Consider the following 20608-nt stretch of genomic DNA (forward strand, 5'->3'; position numbering starts at 1 on the left):
TCATCTCACGCTACACAAGATAGTTACAGGCAGAAGGATGAGGACCCCTCTTACCCCCCCGAGATAGAGCTAGATGTGATGCCCAGCCGACTATGGAGGTTTTGGGAACAGAGATGCAGGACTACCTAAACTGTATGACATCCAGCGCCTCTGTCATTTCAGGCCAGCTGCAGCGACGGCGAAAAGGGGACAGCACAGCACAAAACACATCAGGAAGTGCTGAAGCAGACACCGCGCAAAGTATACTTGTGCCCCTCATCTTCCCTGAAGTACTCATGGAAGTACTCATAAAGAGTACTCATAAAGAACTTTACCCGGAAGAGGTGGGACAAGCCAAGATTGAATGGCCCCTTCATCGTAGAGGACTGCACCCCGTCCGCAGTCAAGCTCCAGGGCAGAAGGGCATGGATCTTCATAAATGACATTAAACCTTATATAGGGGAGAGCCCTTCTGATGCATCCAGCTGCGAAGAAACCACAGACAATGGGGAAGAACCTCAGCACGTGCAGACAAGATCCATGGCAAGGAAAAAGGACGCATGAGCAGCAAAAGCAAGGCAAAGAAACTCTGGTGTAAGATTGTGGCGTTCAAAACCAGACAGACTCTCGAGAAAAGAAAGAGTGAGAAAAGGTGACAAGGACAAAAAATGAACACTCTGTGCGTCCCAGTTCCAGGGTAAAGAAAAGCATCCGCAGCCACAGTAACATTGATAATCTGAACTTCTGAGTCAAATCGCAAGCAGTGTAAAAACTAAGACTCTAATAACTACAGACAAGACATTTCTTAGAGCCCAACACAGTATACTGAAGCAACCAGTATGGAGACTTTGTTCACAAAATTTATGGAACATGCCAGCAGAAGTCTCAAGTGGGATGTGCTAACCTATTTTCAACTCGTGGTGTTATCTTACCCATCACTCATAGAGAGAGAAGCCAGTGTCACAGACTTTATTCAAGATCCAGCTAACAAAAAAGTAATCAGGTGGCTGTTAACCATCATCTCAGAGGTCTTCGCCGAGTTACCCGAGCACAGAGAAAAGGACACAAATGCTTCCCCCGCAAACAGACGTTGAAGACCTCACCTTTGCATTGTTCTTCCGCATAATTGAAAGTTGCCCAGGACTCGTTGGAAGAACAACAGATACCCATACTTTCATCAAGGACCCAAGACATGTCGAACGTTTAAATCAACTGTGGACCAAACTACACTATCTAGTGGCAATCCACGCAGCAGGCCAGTGCAGAGACTGCTCGAATCAAAAGAAAGGCTTGTGAGCAGGACCCAGCAAAACAAGGCAAATGTCCCTGTCCCCCGCAGATACCCAGCTGGCCCACAATGTCATGCTCAGACTAGTCACAGACTATCCAGCGATGCTGGGAAGGCCTGCCGATGTTGACGTTGTCACCTTCCTCAGAGATCCAGTCAATATCCCACACATGAGCACTCTTCTCCACGGTATAATGCTCCAAGTGGAGCTGTCCAACTTCCAGTGAGAATTCCTAAGGAGATTCCAGTGAGACTTTCTGCAGGGGACAGATCAAGGAGACAAAGACACATTTCTTCATTCTTCCGCCAGAGGACAGATCGAGAAGAGCAGAAACGAGAATTACAACATCTTGTTCTTATTTTATTTTTTATTTTTTCCTTTTATTTTTCTTATTTTCCTTTTCATCATCTTTCCGCCGTGGAGCAGATCGAGGAGAGAGACACTGTTCTTCAACTTGTCGCCGAGACCGAGCGAAAGAAGCAGACCCAAGAACTTCACCATCTTATTTTCCTTTTTCTTCATTTTTCAAATTTTTTCCTATTTTGTCACATGTTCACTTTTATTTTTACGACATTTTATTTTTGTGTGATTTATAGCAGTTCCATCTTTTCAGCCCTTCGTATTGAACAGATTACAGTATGTCCTCAGGGCCAATGCAAATTAGAGGAGTACACTGGGATTTTGTCTATCATAGAGATGCAGAATGAATGTGATGGGTTAAAGACGTTAGTCTAACCTTTTTCCATAGTCAAGTTAAAGGAACAATACTGCATAACCAGAGACTACTGTCATCACCCGCAGGAGGGGGGACACTTGAAAAGCACTCGTCACTTTAGTATTTACTGAACCTTTGAGCAACGAGATCGGAATAAGAAAAGAAATAAATCACTGGCTATGGACTTCATCGATATGGGGGCCCAGAACAGTAACTTAGTTTTACCCCAGATAGAGGGGCGTCCCCGCTTCCCAGGAAGGAAATTCTGCCAGCTGTCTCTCCAAAAGATCATGTATATATGCATAGTGATTATTGTTGTATTTTTGTCCCTAACTATCAGAACTGCATTTGTTATTGGTGCCCGAAGTGTCTCAATGTCGTTACACCCATCAGATAATGAACGTCCGGGTCCCAGGAAAGCACCCAGACCATATATAGTAATCCCTGTTCCAAGGAAAGCTGATGGTAAGGCAACTGAATTGAAATTGAATGTAATTAGCAGTGGTACATACACACTTGAGGTAATGAATGAAGAGAAAAGCTGGAGACAGGGTCAGCACGGAATGAATGATAATGTAGCACTGACCACGGCACGCACCCACACACTGAGTGCACACGAACAAGGGCAAGTGTCAATGGCTACAGGACCTCAGACCAAAACAACAGTAAAACAAAAACGACCCACAAAACGAACAGCTCCAGAAAATAGTGGAAGTAATCAAGAGGAGCCAGGCGAGAAACCAAATAGAGATGGTATAGCAAAATCCCTCAGAAGGACGGAAGAAGCCACGAATGAACTCAGTGAAAAAACACACACGCTAGTCGATTATTTGTTCCCACTCATAGTTAGAGCAAAGATGATACATGAGGAGCTAAACAATAAAACTGCAGAGACTAAAATAACGAGCACGCCAGCCCCAACGCAGGGAACAAGCACCATGCCCACGACACAGCCACGCGTTAGGAAGATGGTGAGCCAATGGTGGTTGGGGGAAGTCTACAAAAGATTGCACAGGGAAGGAAAAGAGACAAATCCTTCTCCTACAACCTCAGTACAGGTAATGAAACCTGCTCCACCGAAGATCATATCTGAGAAACTACCAGAGCGGAAAAGCAGCACAGACGCATTTAGGGACATAGTCATAGCAAACTATAGAAAAACATTAAGGATCAAGAGAAGCCCACATGAAACTGATAATGAACTAAACGATTACCTGGACAGTACAGCCCATCTCGGAAATAATATCGGGTACCAACACATGAAGGAAGTAGGACAAAGGCAATCGGAAGGAGAATGCTTCGTCTGTGCGCTCCTACCTCACAGCATGGGAAAATCCAATATCTTTGTAGCAGTAGAAACTGATGTCCCCACAGCACACTGTATGTCACACGTAGCAATGTGCAACACCAGAGGACAATTTATGGGAAGAGACGCCTCACTAATAATGGCCAACGAAAAGGATTACCCAGATGAAGATGGCTTCGTCCAGGACATTAAGACTAGAAACAGGGCGCACACCAAGAATCATGTGATTAGATATGAGAACCCTGACGTCAAAGGATCAGGAATAAGATGGGAAGTAAACCCGAGGCTGAGCGTCCAAGGAACAACTGCGGAAGAAGCTAAAATCTGGAAGAACAGAGTCCAAATGCAGATCTGGGGGTCAGTGGTCTCCCCAAATGGATTGGAAGAAGGAGTAGTAATCTGCCGAGCGTGGATGGTCCTTGGAGCCTGCCAAGAAGCAATAGAAAATTCACAGAGGTTATGCAAACCTCTATGGCCAAAATTGGTAAAACTGTTAACGTGGGTCGAAGACAGAGGAGGACCCCTGCAGATAGTACCACTGGAAAGCCCGAAACTATGCTTCAGAAGTAATGGCACGAGAAAGATGGGAGAGAATCAAAACTGCGGGCGAATATATGAAGCCCCAGGAATGATGCAAGGAACTGCAGTCATAATGGACCATTACTGGGCATGTGGGTCCAAGGCCTACATAAGACTACCGAGGAACTGGGGAGGCATATGCACACTGGAGAACGTCCACGTTCCTGCGCTAGTGATCCCTAAAAATGACCTGAATTTGGACAGCTTTCCAAAAGCAGACGCTCATCTAAGAAAAAGAAGATCTGTGGATCTGATGTCAAGAATGAAGAGAGAAAATTACTTTTCTGCCAAATCAGAGGGAGCATTTTATGCTATCCCCTACAAACACAGGCTGTTCAGCCTAACCTCGTCAGTATTCACAACAATACTCTTGCCACACATCCAAGTTGGTGCAAACACCAAATGGTTGCAGATAACCAGGTGGGAGCTACTGCAGACCATCAACACCACCATAAAAGGGTTTAATGTGATCAAAGAAGAACTAAGAGCAGTCCGGCTGATGACCCTCCAGAACAGATATGTGCTTGACATGATCACAGCAATGGATGGAGGTGTTTGCGCAAAAATCGGAGAATCATGTTGCACATTTATACCATCGCATGACGAAGAGAATGGAATCCTAACAGAGGCCATAAGCATGTTGACGAACCTAAAGAACCAGATGATCGATGAAACGGATGAGGTGGACGATGACAGCTGGTTTGGAAACCTATTCTCATGGGTCCCACAATGGATGGCTGATATATTTAAGGTTCTGGGAGCCCTGCTAGTAATGATACTACTAGGTTTCTGTTTTATCAAAATAATCATCACACAGTGCCAGAAAACTGCAAAGAAAGCCATTCGGATGAAAATAATGGTGATGTCGAACCAGGGTGGAAGCCCAGAGACCTGACTGATGAAGAAATAAGAGACTTTGTGAAAGCCAGTGAATTTGCGCCAGAAGGAACAAAGTTCACTTATTCTAAGAAACGAAGAAGGTATGAAGGAAAATGGATTTACTGCAATCCAAATGGACAATGCCAGCTAATGACCTGGAACAAAGACGAGCATGTAAAAACAGCAGGAAGTTTGAAGGGTGTGATAAAAATATGGACACCAAAGATGCACACATTCACACCATCTTGTGCAAACCCAGAAGACGATGAACAAGACATTGAAGAATCAAAGAAAATAAATACGAAAGAGGAAGCAGAAGTGGTCGATGAACCGACCAGAGGGGGGAGTGTAGAGGAGGTCCCAGACATGGCCTGCACCCCTGCCCCTCATTTCGAAGCACCAGTAAAGTACTTGCCAAGGTACGTGATGTATGAGGAGCAGATGAACCAACAAAGAGCTGTGCTGGGACTGTGCCCAGTGTACATTAGAAGAGCTGTACCTTTTGAAGCACCCATAACCAGAAAGCCCTGGGCAGCAAGGTACCCCATCAGACAACCATACCAGCCACTGATACGAAACAATGAGTATTTACAGACTGTCGATGAGGAGACACAAAGAGCCCTGAGGGAAGGCAAATGGTAATGAGACGAGGGCCCGGATAGACTCGCACATGGAAAAGGTAACACGCCAGTGTGAGCAGCCATTAAAATGGATACTAGAGACACGAAAGGTGAACCGATGCTGAAACGCAAAAGAATCATAGCTGTGAACCCAGATGAAAGAATCGAACCAGATAATATGTATAAATAGGCTTGAAACGCAAGAAGCCAAGAAATCGATACGGCTTGCAATGCTTAGTAGAAGAATAGAGCGGCAAGCGCGAACTATATATATATCTACCTCAATAAAGCACAATGTACACGTGCGACTCCATTTTGCAAAAGCAGAAGTATGCCCAGGAGGCCAAGGCCTAACTGGTCGGGTTTCATATCCAAGCCCAAGCCAGGGGAAAGAACGGAATCAAAACTCAACAAAGGACAGTCCGGGCCTGGGGAATCGAGGTCAACCCAAGAGAGGGAGGCGAGTTTCAGCTAAGGAGAATCGAAACTTCAGAGCATACCAGCCTGCCCTGTGAAGGTCAAGATAAGGAGGCCCGGGCAGGTGGAGGGACTACAAGGAGAATTAAATACACGAAAAGCTGGAAACTGAAGCAGATTCATGGTGAACTAACACGTGACCAGCCAGACGCGAAGAGGTACCACCGCCTGATGTCATCCAGAACCCGAGGATGCCATAACTTTTCCCGATAAGAGACTACAGTTTCGAGGCCAGCCTTAGCCAACTAATTGACACATCGCCCTAAAACACTGATTGATGGAAAGGAGGCAGGGTGAATCCTGGGGCACTAGGAACCTGGGTGTCCATTCTGCATGCTGCTAATTAAAGTGGAGATTTATGTTTAGGGATGTAACTTGCCCAATCACAATTGACCATATAATCTAGGGTCCTATAGATACTGTAACTAATAGGGTGTCGTAGTTGTAGTGACGTCTTTCACGCGTGATGTAGAGGGATGGGCGTAGATGCCCACCCGATAAGAGTTATCCAATCTGCATGCTCTGTCACCATATACAGATATAATACCTATACTTAAGTTACCTTTCCTAACCAATTATATTGCATGATGATTTTTTATAGAATTAGACGTCAGTGATGACGAGTTTGGCCTATAAAAATGACTGGTTGACTGAAGTTCGAGGAAGTCGGAGCGAGACAGGTGATCGCAATGCTACTGATTTCCATTTGTTTCTCTGTTTGATGTACTTGTCATTAAACAGACTTCCCTTTGCCAAACCTCTGAGTCCTCATTATTGAGTTGTGTTGGAGTAAGTGAATCCTGCTACCCCATACCTCACATGGTGCAGCTATCTTGTCTTAACAGGTACCAGAGGGTGCGCACTGATCTATGGGCCCGTCAGTGTAATTACGCCCCTCTGTACAGTAGAATAAGCATCAATTTCAGAATATGTATTTTGCTTTTCGCAAGTTGCAGTTACAGCATGTTATTTTCTGCCGTTGTCTCGGGTTGTCTCTGTTGCGATCATCACAATACATTCCATCTTGGCGTCCGCGGTCACGTGACAAAACCGAGAGCTTGTGGACAGTGTAGAAATGTTTGACCATAGCTCATAAAGTGGCCCTTGATTTCATTGTGCCACAGGTATGAGGTAATGAGTGGCCAGAGCACGGGATGCCTGCGTGTGAGTGCGCTGCTTTCACTGCGCTACTGTAAATTCTTTAATAAACAGTTATGGGGGGCGCTGTTGAGCAGCCAGCAAGATGGCCGCTTAGCTTTTAAGCTCTGTGGCCCGCGAGCTACACATCCGCCAGAATCAGCGGTGCTGCAGATATTTTCGAGTTTAGACCCCACGCATCCTGCTGCCCATCGCCGCTGCTACACACTGGCCTATTTCTGGGCGAAAACGGACATTGGGGGCCATAGATGCCGTCTGTGAAGGCCTCCGGCCTGCGCGACGCTGATCGCGGCCCATCCCCCCTCATCGGCCCGCGAGGGTTCTCGCCCCTGCGGCTCGAAGTGCGGCCGCCTGGGGCCCAGGCACCACCCCCTCTCCGCCCTCCCTCCCTGGACGGCGCGGACAGCTGCTCCTGTGTGCGACCAACTTTCTGCCTGCGGGGGTGCACCGGGCCGGTGGCCTCCCGGCGTGGCACCCTCGTTGACCGCTCCTGCTTCGTGGCAGTTTGAGGGCACCGGCCCCCAGCGGGCGAAGATACTGCGGGGGCTGCCGGAGCGGTCCCCGCGCTGACACCACCCGAACGCTCCGCCGCCTGCACCACTGGTCTCCTGGGACGGCGCGGGCGAATACATGCCGCGACACGCCGTGGCCCTGCACGGACGCCGTCTATCCGCCTCTGCTCTGCGGCTCCGCCGCCTGCTTTGCTAGTCCCCTGTGGCAGCCAGAGCGTGGGGCTGTTTCGGGCCCCAGCGGATGTTGGGGGGCTCGTGTCCTCCTGGACCCACTGCTGCTATTGGGCCTGCTACGGCCCGGATGGACACCTGCTCTTCGACCTAAAGGGTCCCAAGGTGAGGAGGTTGAGGGATCTGGCTGCTGTGCATCGTCCCCTCCTGCTCTACCTTGTCCCTGGGCTGCGCTGGTGCCACTTTTGTGAGGGAAGTGAACCTCATACTCATCGTGCCCCCCTGTGACCACTCTCCTGTTGCTGGTGCCACCCTGGGCGTCCAATACTCTTCTTTCCTTGAATCTGTGCACCCTCTCGCTTTGCCCCGAGGGTACCCACCGCCCCTGACTTTGCTGCTTTCTACTACTGGCCGCCTAGGCCTGGGCCCCCTGAGTGGACTTATTGCCCCGGAACACGCCAAGTGTGGGTGCCTCTTGCTTTCTCATCCAAGGCAACGGCCACCCCTTCGCTGATCACGGCTCAGCCCCCTCTCTAAACCCCTTGGGACCCATTGCTGCCTCCCTGCGGAAAACATTCTCTTTCTCATCAAGGCGCTCCCCGAGGATGTCCGGCAAGGCACGTGGGGCCAACAAGGCTGGGGCAATGGACAAGTTTGCTAAAGCCCTAGCCAAGCAGGACCAAGCTGGGGCCACCCTTCTTCCAGACGACTCAGATGTTTCCTCTTGCTCCCCTCAGCCAGACCTCACGTCACTCATGGAGACAATGGCCAAAAACTTTGCGTCATTTCACGAAAAAAGTGGACGACATAAATGCCAATGTAGCCTCCCTACGCACCAAATTGGATCAGCATGGCACCAGGCTGGGTGAGGCCGAGACTAGGATTGGAGCAACTGAGGATGAGGTGCACGTGCTCCAGAATACGGTCTCGGACTTGGTGCGAGATATGAAGCAGGTCAAGGCGAAGTGCGATGACTTGGAATCCAGGTCCCGCAGGAATAATATCCGCATAGTTGGGGTTCCGGAGCCCTTCTGAGAGACCTCCTTGGGGATCCTCAACTTTCCCCCTTCTTTACTATTGAGCGCGCCCACCGCTCACTGGCCCCTCGCCCCAAGCCGGGCGAATACCCCAGACCAATTATAGCCAAGGTACTCAGCTACAGAGGCAGAGACCACATCCTACGGTTGGCCCGTGAAAGAGGGGAACTGAGACTTGAGTCCCAGATCATTCGCATTTTCCCGGACTTCTCTGTTAGTGTTCAAATGGAGCGCAGGCAATTTAATGGAGTGAAGAAGATGCTCAGAGAGAGGAAGGTGGAATATGCCATGTTATTCCCTGCTAGGCTGAAGCTCACCCACCGCAATAAACTGTACTTTTTCACTGTCCCTGAGGAGGCGGTGAAATTTATTGAGTCCCATATTCCTCTCACGGGCCCTGGGGCCGATCCCGTTGATGAGGACTGAGGCGGCCTGCCACGCACCTGTTACATGCCCCATTGTGGTACTAATACCACGCCTGTTCTTTGTGATTTACTTGTAATTTCATTTGCCTTTCTGTTGTGAATTCTCCTGTTGTCGTAACTCATAGTGGAATTTTGAGACATGCAACGTGGGTCACGGATGTAGGGTCCACGGTACATGGCACCTATACTTGGACTATCTATCCCTACAGCCCCTGCTCACTGTGCCCTACTATGCGGTCTCCTCTTACAACTTAACCACCGCTGTACACTAATTGGTGTACTCCACCGTTCAACCATTTTGACCGGGCTCACGGCAGCAGCTACCCCCGCTGCAGTTGCAACGCAGAGTTTGGCTTGTTTAGTTCATGGGCTGTTCCCTTGTTTGGTTTGGGGGTTGATCCAGCCACGTTGGGCTTGGCACGAACGCCATGAGAATTTGGGTGGGTTCCTGGGCACTGCCAGGTTGGGGGTGGCAGTGAGGCAGGGGGGAGGTGTTATTTGGGGATGTTATATTAACAAAAATGGTGAGACAGTGGCAGCTTTTGAATTGACACATCAGACCACCGTACTAGTGGCCGGCACCGGTTTGGCAGTGTATGACACACATTACTTGGATCCCCCCTAAATTGCTATGGAATGGCCATTAGGCTAATGTCCTGGAATATCAGGGGGCTCAGCAATTACACGAAGGCACGCAGGGTCACGGCCTACGTCCAGAGGCACGGGGTCAAGATACTTTTCCTACAGGAAACTCATGCCCTTGCACAATTATTGTCCTCTCTCGCCCGTCATGGGGCCCCAACAAATATTACACTGTCTTCTCCTCACAATCCAGAGGTGTCCTCAACTTGATTCACAAGTCCTTGGAGTTCTCCCTTCGCACTAGCCATATCGATGCCCATGGTAGATATGTGATCCTTCACTGTTTCCTGGCCAATGCGGAGTGCCTTTTGGTCAACACATACGCCCCATGCATTGATACACCCAAATGTTTTGACCATATCCTTAATATACTTCTTGGCTATGTCGGGGTTCCCATCATATGGGGGGGATATGAACCTCATCCTGGACTCCGACCTGGACAGATCCGGTGTTGCACCCAGAGCACTGTCCAGGGCCGCCCGCCGCCTCCACGCACACATGCTCACTGCTGGTCTGGTGGATGCCTGGAGGGTACTCCACCCAGTGTCGAAAGAGTTTACATTTTACTCCTCCGTCCACGACAATCACTCAAGGATTGACCTGTTCCTTCTCTCTGCGGGCCTCATGGGCAAAACACTCACCTCACAGATTCTCCCTCGCACACTCTCCGATCACTCCCCGATCACGCTGGATATCGCCCTGGCCCGGCCCTACCTCTGCATTCTAACTAGAGATTTAAGTCTGACACACTACACGATATAGTCTTCAAGGCTGAACTCCTTGCAGATATTACCTCGTTTTTTGATAGCAACAAACGCCATGACACAACTGAAGGGGTGAGATGGGAGGCCTGTAAGGTTTTCATCAGGGGCATGTGCATCTCCAGGGAGGCTGGGGTACTGAAAGATATTAGAAACTCTCTGTGCCGTTCTGAGGCCAGGCTCGGGGACCTAGAGCGCGAATATGCGGCCACCCCGACGCCGCCCATACTAGCGCAAATTAGAACTGAACTAGACACGTTCGAGTCCCTTGCCCATAACGAGATAAGATACCTCGCCCGCCCCATCGCGGCCCGAAAGTATGGGGAGGGAGAGAGACAAGGCCGCACTCTGGCCCGTCTCGCCCGGGCTGAGGGAGGCAGGGCACGTATTGATAGCATCATTGACAGCGAAGGAGTGCGACACTGGTCCGACCGGCCCATTCTTGAGACCTTTGCAGAGTTCTATGCAACCCTTTATGCCCAGCAACCGGAGCACAACCTGCAGGACTTGGACGACCTCCTAGACCGCATCCCAATGTCCCTAGTATCCCTGGACACCAAAGAACAACTAGATGCTCCCTTCACCCTTGACGAGATCACTGCTGTCATCTCGGCCATCCCTAAGGGGAAAGCCCCTGGTCCGGATGGCCTGACCGCCGAGTTCTATCAGGAGCATGTTGCTCTCCTCGCTCCGCGCCTTCACAAGCTTTGGGAGGAGTCGCTGCGCCTTGCCACCCTCCCCCGGTCCCTGCGGGAGGCTATCATTACCGTGCTTCCTAAACCGGGCAAGCCCCCAGATGAGTGCGGATCTTATAGACCTCTATCCCTCATCAACACTGACACCAAGATCTTCGCCAAAATCATAGCAAACAGGTTCCTCCCCATCATGAAATATCTGATTCACCCTGACCAGAGCGGATTTGTGCCGGCCCGCTCCACTGCCTTAAATATTCGGCGGTTGTTTAACGTCATCTCCAGAATTGATCCCCAAGCCAACGCGGTGGCCCTGACATTAGACGCCCAAAAAGCGTTCGACATGGTTTCTTGGCAATATCTGTGGGCGGTGCTGGAAAAGATGGGGATTGGCCCATACATGATGTCCTGTCTTAAATTACTATACACTAATCCAGTAGCCAGAGTCCTGGTCAACTCTCGCCTATCGGCTCCCTTCTCCCTCCACAGGGGGACATGGCAGGGGTGCCCTTTCTCTCCCTTATTATTTGCTATGGCCATCGAGCCCATGGCCGATAGCGTGAGAAACAACCACGTGCGCAAAGGGATTCGCCTGCGGGACACTCCTGAAATCATATCACTATACGCAGACGATGTGCTCTTATATGTCAGAGACCCCTCAGTCCACCTCGACCCGATCATGCGAGAAATTATTAAAATTGGCACATTCTCGGGCTTCACCATAAATTACTCTAAATCAGAAATCTTTCCCCTTACTGCTGCAACCCCCCAGCCTGCATCCAAATTTCCTCTCAAATGGGATCCCGAGGGCATCAAATACCTAGGGTCCAGGTGGCCCTCTCGAAAGCCTCGTTAGTTTCTGATAACTATGGGGCCGCCGCACCGTACGCTCGTACCAGAATGGAGAGGTGGCGGAACCTCCCCCTCTCACTATCAGGGAGACTATCCCTAATTAAAATGATCATCGTGCCTAAACTCCTGTATGTATTCGTTAATGTTCCTCTTTGGCCCCGGAAAAAATACTTTGCGGACCTGCACTCGGAGTGTGCCCGTTTTCTTTGGCACTCGGGGGCCGTCCGCAGGAAGTGGCTGCACATGACCCTCCTTTACGAGAGGGGGGGTTTGGGTGCTCCTGACCTCACCCAGTACTGGACGGCAGCCCAAGCCCAACATGCTACATATTGGTACCACCACGAGGAACCCCCCCGCATGTTAAACTCGAAATCCTAGCGACCGAGGAGGTGAATGTTATGTCCCTGATCCTATTTCACTCGTATCATACGCAGGCCCCTGCTGACCCAGTGGTCTCAACTATTAAAGCATGGCGGCAGATCCTGACGCCTAGTTCGGGCTCCGCCCCGTACTACAAATGGCTTCCCCTCTGGTCTTTCCCTGGCCTCACCCCCACGCAGGATAAGCTCCTAATACGCGACTGGTCGGACCTGGGATACAGATCACTCTCTGATCTGTTCCCTGACGGGAAATTCATCACCCCAGATACGTGGAGGCCGGGGCACTCCAGATCCCCACTAAAAATGCTGCAATACTTCCGTATTAGGGCGGCGGTCCAGGGCTTGTGGCCTTCATACCCGAACGAACCCCCTGAATCCCCCGAGGTCTGCTATATAGCCAATTCTGCTGGTTGTAGGGGTATCGTATCTTACTTGTACAAAACGTTGTTGGCACGTGCTGCTGGACCTCCCCACACTGTACGGGACGCCTGGAGCCGGGACCTGGGATTAGACATCACAGATGATATGTGGCCCAAGATGTGCATGCCCACTCGCAAGGTTTCTCTTAACTCTAGAGTTAGGTGTATCCAATACAAGCTGCTCAATCGCCTGTACTACACCCCTTATGCGATTGGAAAATTTGCCCGAGATCAATCCCACTCATGTCAGAGATGCAGAGCTACCGAAGCGGACCATGCACACATGTTCTGGTCCTGCGGGACACTAGCCCCGTTCTGGAACGCGGTGCTCAATACCCTCTCTGAGATAGTGGGGTTCTGTGTAGATCCCGAACCCCTGTCTCTCCTATTTGGGCTCTGGGAGGGGACAGAAGCGAAACGGGCAGCCAAGTTTTTGAATGTGGCGGCGAGTGTGGCCAAGAAGTGCATTCTGCAGTGCTGGAGGCGCAGGTCCCCCCCTCTCTGGAGATGTAGCTGAAGGCCCTCACCTGGGCACAATCCTGTGAGGAAGACTATGTTCACATGCTGCCTAGTAATGCTCGCCCTAAATACATATGGACGGAGTTTTGTAGTTACCTGAAGAATAAGGTGGACTTGGAGCTCTTGTCATCCCCTCCTTCTCCTGATTGGGGGGCCGATCTCGTTACATGATGCACGCCACTACCACAATTAACCACTGTTGGGACTGTATATGACCTTCTGTAACAATTGTACGCCATAATTTATGCTTCAATGTGAAATGTGTGTCACTGTTCTAATCTGCACTGTTCCGGCTGCTACTTCTTGCCAATAAAGAAAAGTTAAAAAAAAAATAAACAGTTATAAATCCTCCCAATGGTATGTATTTTGCCAACCTCTGAAGCCTGAAAACTAGATCCACGCAGGCTTGACATGTGGCCAACTTTGCACCAGACCTGCAGATGAACAGGCCTGCTGTTAAATCTCAGTTGCTAGTCTAATGGTATCCACTACAGTGTAATTTGCTTTCTGACTTTGAGAACACTCAGACATGTAATTGCTCGTTTTACTATAGCCAGTATGATAGCTGTAGCCAGAAAGAAAGCTCAGTGGTCTGAGCGCTTGCTGCTGCCATGTATGTGTGTGTGATCTGCAGGGTGCAGGTTTGAATCCGAGTAAAGCCAACTCAGCCTTTCATCCTTCTGATACGAGTGATGATCTACGAGTGATGATCTACATACACCATTCAAATGTAAGTCCTCATTTACGCCTACTCTACAAATGGTTTCAGATCAAACCGCTATCTTCGAGAAAGTAGTACTTAGGGACTTTAACTCCATCTATAATGCCCCCAATGAAACCGGTCAGGGGCCTTCTTTTACTTTTACCAAACAAGAATGGGCTAGCTTACACGAACTCAAGCAAGACCCAGCTATTGTGATTAAACAAGCTGATAAGGGGGGTGGCGTAGTAATGTTGGACTCAGATCAATATGATAATGAATTCATGCGCCAACTCAACAACCCTGAATTTTACTGTAAATTGAGAGGCAACCCAACGGACAACATACGGAACAAAATTCTGTCAGTCGCATTATGTTTACGCGATGCAGGGGCTTTAAATGAGAAGGAGTTCTCATTTCTTACTGCTAAAGGCACCAGAACGCCACTTATATACATATTACCTAAAATTCATAAAGATCTATTGAATCCACCTGGACGCCCCATTGTGTCCCTTTGTAGTTCTGTGCTGGAACCTATCAGACAATTTTTTGATTTTTTCCTTAAACCTTTGGCAGCATCAACAGACACATATCTTTCTGATACTACGGATGCCATTACGCATTTAGAAGGTCTACTCTTTGATCCCAATACAGATATTCTATTGACACTCGATGTGGAATCTTTGTATTCCAACATACCCCAGCTTGAATCTTTACAAGTTATGAAAGAATTTCTTAATTTCAGACCTGGGGTTCATCAGGTTCCCAGCGAACTGTTGATAGATTTATTGGAAATAGCTCTATCCAGGAATTATTTCTGCTTCAAATCCACGTATTATTTACAGGTTTAAGGGACGGCGATGGGGGCTGCCTTTGCCCCTAACTACGCCACCCTGCACATGTGGAACTTTGAAAAGAGGTTTATTTTGACATACTAACCCTTTTAGATCCGCTATCAGACTCTATAAGCGGTACATTGATAATATCATCATTATATGGGACATTTCTAAAGGCGATCATCATATGTTCCTCACATGGGTTAATACTTTGAATACCAATCTTAAATTCACCATGTCGGCCAGCAATTAATCTTTACAATTTTTAGACCTCCTTATTAAAGATGGAGGCGGGCACATCATAGTGGATTTGTATCGAAAAGAAACCGACCGCATCACTATTTTGAGGTTTGATAGCTTTCACCCTCAATCGTTGCGGGAAAGTATCCCTTACGGCGAGTTCCTTAGAGCTAGGTGTAACTGTTCTAGGGTTGAAGACTATACGACACAGGCAGACATGATCCAAGATTGACTTCAGGGATGAGGGTACCCCTCCCATTTGCTTAGACAATCACGCAAAAGGGCTGAGTAACAGCACCAAGAGATTCTTTTGACTAAGCCTAATCGTGACAACATCACTAAGGAGCAGATAGTCTGTGCCATGACTTTCAATACTCACCACCATAAAATTAAGAAGATTATTAAGAAACATTGGCACCTTCTTCAAATGAACATTCCCAACTTGCAATGCCCGCTATATGCTTTCAAAAAAGGTAAGAATTTGAAAAACTGGCTTACTAAAGCTGACAGAGCATTGTCTGTCATTAAACAAAATACGCTTATGTGACTATGGGGCGCCAAAGCTATCATTGGCCATTTTCTGTGTGGTTTTTTAAATCAATGTGCATATACCACTGTTTGCATATCTGTTACGATCAATGGAAAAATGTGGCAATTCAAACAACATACCACATGTAACACTAAACATTTTATTTATGTGTTATTTTGTCCGTGTGCCAAAACCTACATCGGCAAAACATCCAGGCCCATTAAGCTGAGGATTGGAGAACACAAATCTAAAATACGGACCAGGGCTCTTACAGCTCCTTTGGTATCTCACTTTTTGGAGAATAATCACAACTGCAATTATTTGAAATGGTGGGTCCTAGAGAAAGTACCAGGGGTTGATTCTAATGACACAGCATCCAGATTGGCCCAACGTGAACAATGGTGGATGTATAACACCAATAGCTATGACTTGCTTTTCTTGTTGAAAGCGTTCTTGTAAAAATCTAATATGATAATATGCAAGTAATAAAAAAAAATAAAAGAAATAGCTATGACTTAGGCCTCAACCGCCAAGAAGAGCGGCTTCATTGTGTCCTATGAGACCTTCCCTAAGCTATGGATAGTTAGATAAGGACGCACACTCTTAAGTAATCCATTTTTTATAACTTATTTTCTGTTTCTTTGTTTTAATTCTGTCATTTATTTAAATTATGTTCATTTTATGTTTATAAAAAAATGTTTTCTTTTTTTTCTTCTTATTCCCACTCCTTTTTAATTTAATAGTTTCATTTGCTATTTCTGTTGTTGTTTCTGGCCAGTTGCACTTACCATTTCTGTTGGTGTTTCTGGTTAGTTTCTTGGTTTCTACTTGTTTGTGTTTTGCTTTCTGAGTAGTCGGACTAGTGTGGATACGATCATTTGCAGTGCTCTGGAGGTTCTCTAGTCCTTCTTTTATTTTCAGTGTTCTCCTGTGTTAGAGCCCAGTCCCATTTCCTTTTCTACTAACTCGTGGTAATGGGACATTAATACTACCACGGTGCGAGCTTCAGTGCTTGCTACACGCGAATGAGCCATAGCCAGCGTTACTCGCTTCCAGATGTCCTTCCACGGCAACGCGGCATTGTTCTCAATACGGCATTGGACCTCTAACACGGTACGCGCATGCGGTTTTATTTTCAGTCCGCATCTGTACAGTTATATTTAACTTGCCTTACTGTGTCATCAGGGTCTAGCCCCTGTAGTTATCCCTTAGCCGTACAATGTCTCTAATCTTGGCAGTAGCATTCCACCTATCACAGTATCATTTTGAAATTTAACTTACATGATATGGCATTTGTGGCAAATTTTGTGCCTTAACATACATCAGACAGCTTGCATTTTCCAGCTTTGCAGCTTTGATTTTCCCTAGCCCAGAGTTTCTACACCAACTGAGGCTAATAGACATATGTTTCCCTTTGTTCTAGGATCTATACTGGTTGGTTTATCTCTACACTCCATTCCAATGCAGTGCTTAATTATTGTACCGCAATGCCTCCCCCTTTGACATTCTTTTGAACGCCAGATGGGAGCATGGTTCAGCGACAGACTTGTGGACATGCTTTGAATCGGTACAATGTGGAGGTTAGTATGTTTGTTGACATGCAGCCCATTACACGTTTTTAGGTCAGTCTCTTTGTACAATATGGTCAGAATTTGGGATAATGGTTATATCCCATATATTTCCTGTCTCCACAGATGTAAAATGATCATCATCTGTTTACCAAACGGGCTGCGCGAATATGAAGCAATTTTTCCCTGAGCCCTTTATGGACCAATCAAGGTGAACATGTTTTGCTTGATACTGTCAGTCCATTATATTGAATTCTAATTAGGTGTTGGGTGTTTTGAGGCACAGTCAGTTTTGTTTTTAGTTTTTAATGGTCTTTTTCTTTTTCTGTTTTTTTTCTTGCTCATCATGTTCTTTTAGGTTGGTGTTTCATTAGTCCAGACCTACAATCAAGTTTGAAGTACAGCATCTGTGCAATTATGGGACCTATTGGTTTAACTACAATTTGTATGCCAATAAAAATGTCGGGTTCTCTAATATTAGATGTCACTCCATTTGTGTGCCCTGACGAAGACGGCCATCAGTTCCTATGATGGAACTAGATTAATTATTTTATCGAAACTATGTTTTTGAAGATACTTTGTAATTATGTACTCATAGTAGGCGCTTAGCACTTTTTTGATAGCACCTTCTCAATGATTAATGTATACTGCTCAAGAAATATAAATGGACATGAATTACATCTAGCAGTGTCTGATAGGTTGCTTTTAGATATATTTTTCTAGACTTTTTCAATGTTGATATATATTTATATGCATTTTATGATGTTATTGTGTGAATGAAAAGAATTGTTTTACTCTATTATGATGTTTTTTTATAAATAATAAAATAGGATGTTATATTTGTTTAGCTGACTGAGCCTCTTTTCCCTCCACACCCATCTGAATCAATTAGCAATTGAATAATTGTTGTATTTACCCGTGTGACCCCTTGCCTGGTTTTCAAACGATAAATGAGTACCAACACAGATACAGTGATATTGTATGTTTATTTGTTCTATATAAAGCGCTTGAGTGCTATATAATAACACATCATTATCATTTGCCCTTAGACGTCTGCTTGCATTCACAGTAGTTTGGGAATATGGGCCTATACACACTGATATTAACAAAACATATGGTGATCCATTCAAGTATGAAATGTATATCACATTACAGTGATATCGTAACCATATTTTTCATAGTGTACTTAGGAACAATGTTATGTGATACCACTTCTGATTTAGTAAAGGGGTGAAAGGCTGTGTTCCATCGCTTCCCGTGATGTCACTTCTGGGTGGGGTCAAATGGCATCACTTCCTGTGATGTCATTAGAGGTCAAGGATCATGTGATGTCACTTCCGCTGCCATTGGCGTTTTGATGAAATGACGTCCCTTGCTCCAAGTCTTAAACAGCAACAGACATCAGCCTCCTCCCTCTACAGAGACTGCTAAGGAGTTGCAGAAGCGTGTTCCTTATAGAGGTGAATCTGGCTGAACGGATTAGATTACTTGAATCTGAGAAGATCGGCCAATCATGAATACAGTTGAAATTCGGGTGATTCATGGTTGAGGCGAATGTAATCGTCCAGGCTTTGGAACGGGAATCTATTAATTTTGTTCATATCTTATCCAACAGAACTGAATGTAAATTGGATTCTTACCCAGTATTGCTCATAAATTGTGCTAGAAAAATCACGATGGGAACACATAATTATTTATTAAAATAATATTTTGGTGGGGAAAACCTCTTTCCCAAACTCTGCTGCATTGATCCCACCTCCTTCACCATGCTACAGTCAGTTGCTCACACTAATGATACCGTAACATACCACCACTGAAAAAACACCCCCACAGACCTCTTCCCCGCACTAAAAGCTACCTCTGCCCTGGCGGCAGCCTATTATCTGAAACCAATTGTGGATGGACAGATTGCAGGTAGAAGAAATACCAGACCTGTGTGTGAAATTTACATCTAATGTAATGTGTCTCCACTTTGAAAATTAGTTTTCAATAGGGGAACATGTTCCCATAGAAGAAAAGAGCACATACATTGCTAGAACATTGAAAGTATTTAAGGCTTAGGAAAATAATCTATAGATAAACCACCTCATGCATAAAAACAAAGAAAAATGAGTTCCTGGAAAAACTCAATCAGAGAAAGAATATGAGACACTTGAAAAGAACTTTATAGTTCACTGGAGATGCCTTACCAGCACTGCCTGGTCCTGTATGACAAGCAGGTGGGAGTCCCTTGAGGAACAGTCCTTATGGCTTGCGCTCCAGTTCCTTGCATCTGTGGATTTTGCAAAGTAATAGCACTTCCTTTTAATGAGCTTCCAACCATCAGCACAGGCCAGGGAAACACTGTCGACTTCACTATCACCTGGAAAGAAAAGTTACAAGAAAATAGTATAGTTCAAAGCATTGCTTTTTTTCAACTATGTATTTTTATTAGAATTCCGATACATCCAATGCATTGTTTTAAAAAAAATAGTTATGATTTATATGTGTGAATGTTTTTTAACATTATTATGTGTATCTTTTTTTCAAGTTTGGCTCACTGTTTACCTTCATCCACCCCTGTCTTTCCTCTCCCATTTGCTGTGTTTTTCTCCTGTTTTTGTTATAGATGTCCTGTACTTAATTCGCTTTTTATGTTTATATGTGTATGTATTGCATCTCTAGCCCTTGGTCTTTGTCATGAGATTTTGTCATTACAAATACTATAAATATTTTAAAAAAATTAAAAAAAGAATTAAAAAGTTATAATTGCACAATGCAGTTACTACTTAATACAAAAAGTCTTCGGTTCATGCGCGCTGAAATACACAAAACATGCAGGACATCCCTTGCGCATGCTCCCCGCTTCAACCACCAGTCCTTTTCGTAGACCTCGGCCTGATGGCCTCATATTCTTATTAGAGGGGACGGTGAGAGAAGCGTATAGAGGAATGGGGACTACGGACTAAGAGTACAGTAGTCACTACAGTGAGTAACTTTAATTCTCTTCTACATCCCATCCCTTTTCATCCCCACTTATGGGAGATTCCTATGGGAAAATGATCCCTGAACAGTAGTCTAACCAAACAAGTTCCTGATGACCATCTGAACAAAATGAGTGTCTGCTCACAAACTCACATCTTGGGCGTAATGCTTACAGAACGCATCTAGAGTGGCCCAAGTGGCTGCTTTGAAGATTTTCTCCATGGAATGTGCCTTTAATAGGCCACAGGATCCCATTAGCCTGCACTGTATGGGCATGAATTCCTTTCGGAGGAGGGAGTTTGCCAACCTTGTACGTGTCCAGGATACAAGAAACCATCCACCAGGGAATTAAAAGATTA

General features: G+C 46.4%; 1 protein-coding gene across 1 annotated transcript in view; it reads right to left on the reverse strand.

The window, feature by feature from the left end:
* LOC138580171 (killer cell lectin-like receptor subfamily B member 1B allele A) overlaps positions 1 to 20608 on the reverse strand; it is a 613615-nt gene that overhangs the window by 320124 nt on the left and 272883 nt on the right. Inside the window, exon 4 of the mRNA XM_069650501.1 lies at positions 19475 to 19647. Within this exon, the coding sequence (XP_069506602.1) occupies positions 19475 to 19647 (173 nt within the window). The remainder of the gene's footprint in view (positions 1 to 19474; positions 19648 to 20608) is intronic.

Source organism: Ambystoma mexicanum, chromosome 3p (assembly GCF_040938575.1).
Source record: "Ambystoma mexicanum isolate Mex_15411 chromosome 3p, UKY_AmexF1_1, whole genome shotgun sequence".
In the NCBI taxonomy this organism is placed as follows: domain Eukaryota; kingdom Metazoa; phylum Chordata; class Amphibia; order Caudata; family Ambystomatidae; genus Ambystoma; species Ambystoma mexicanum.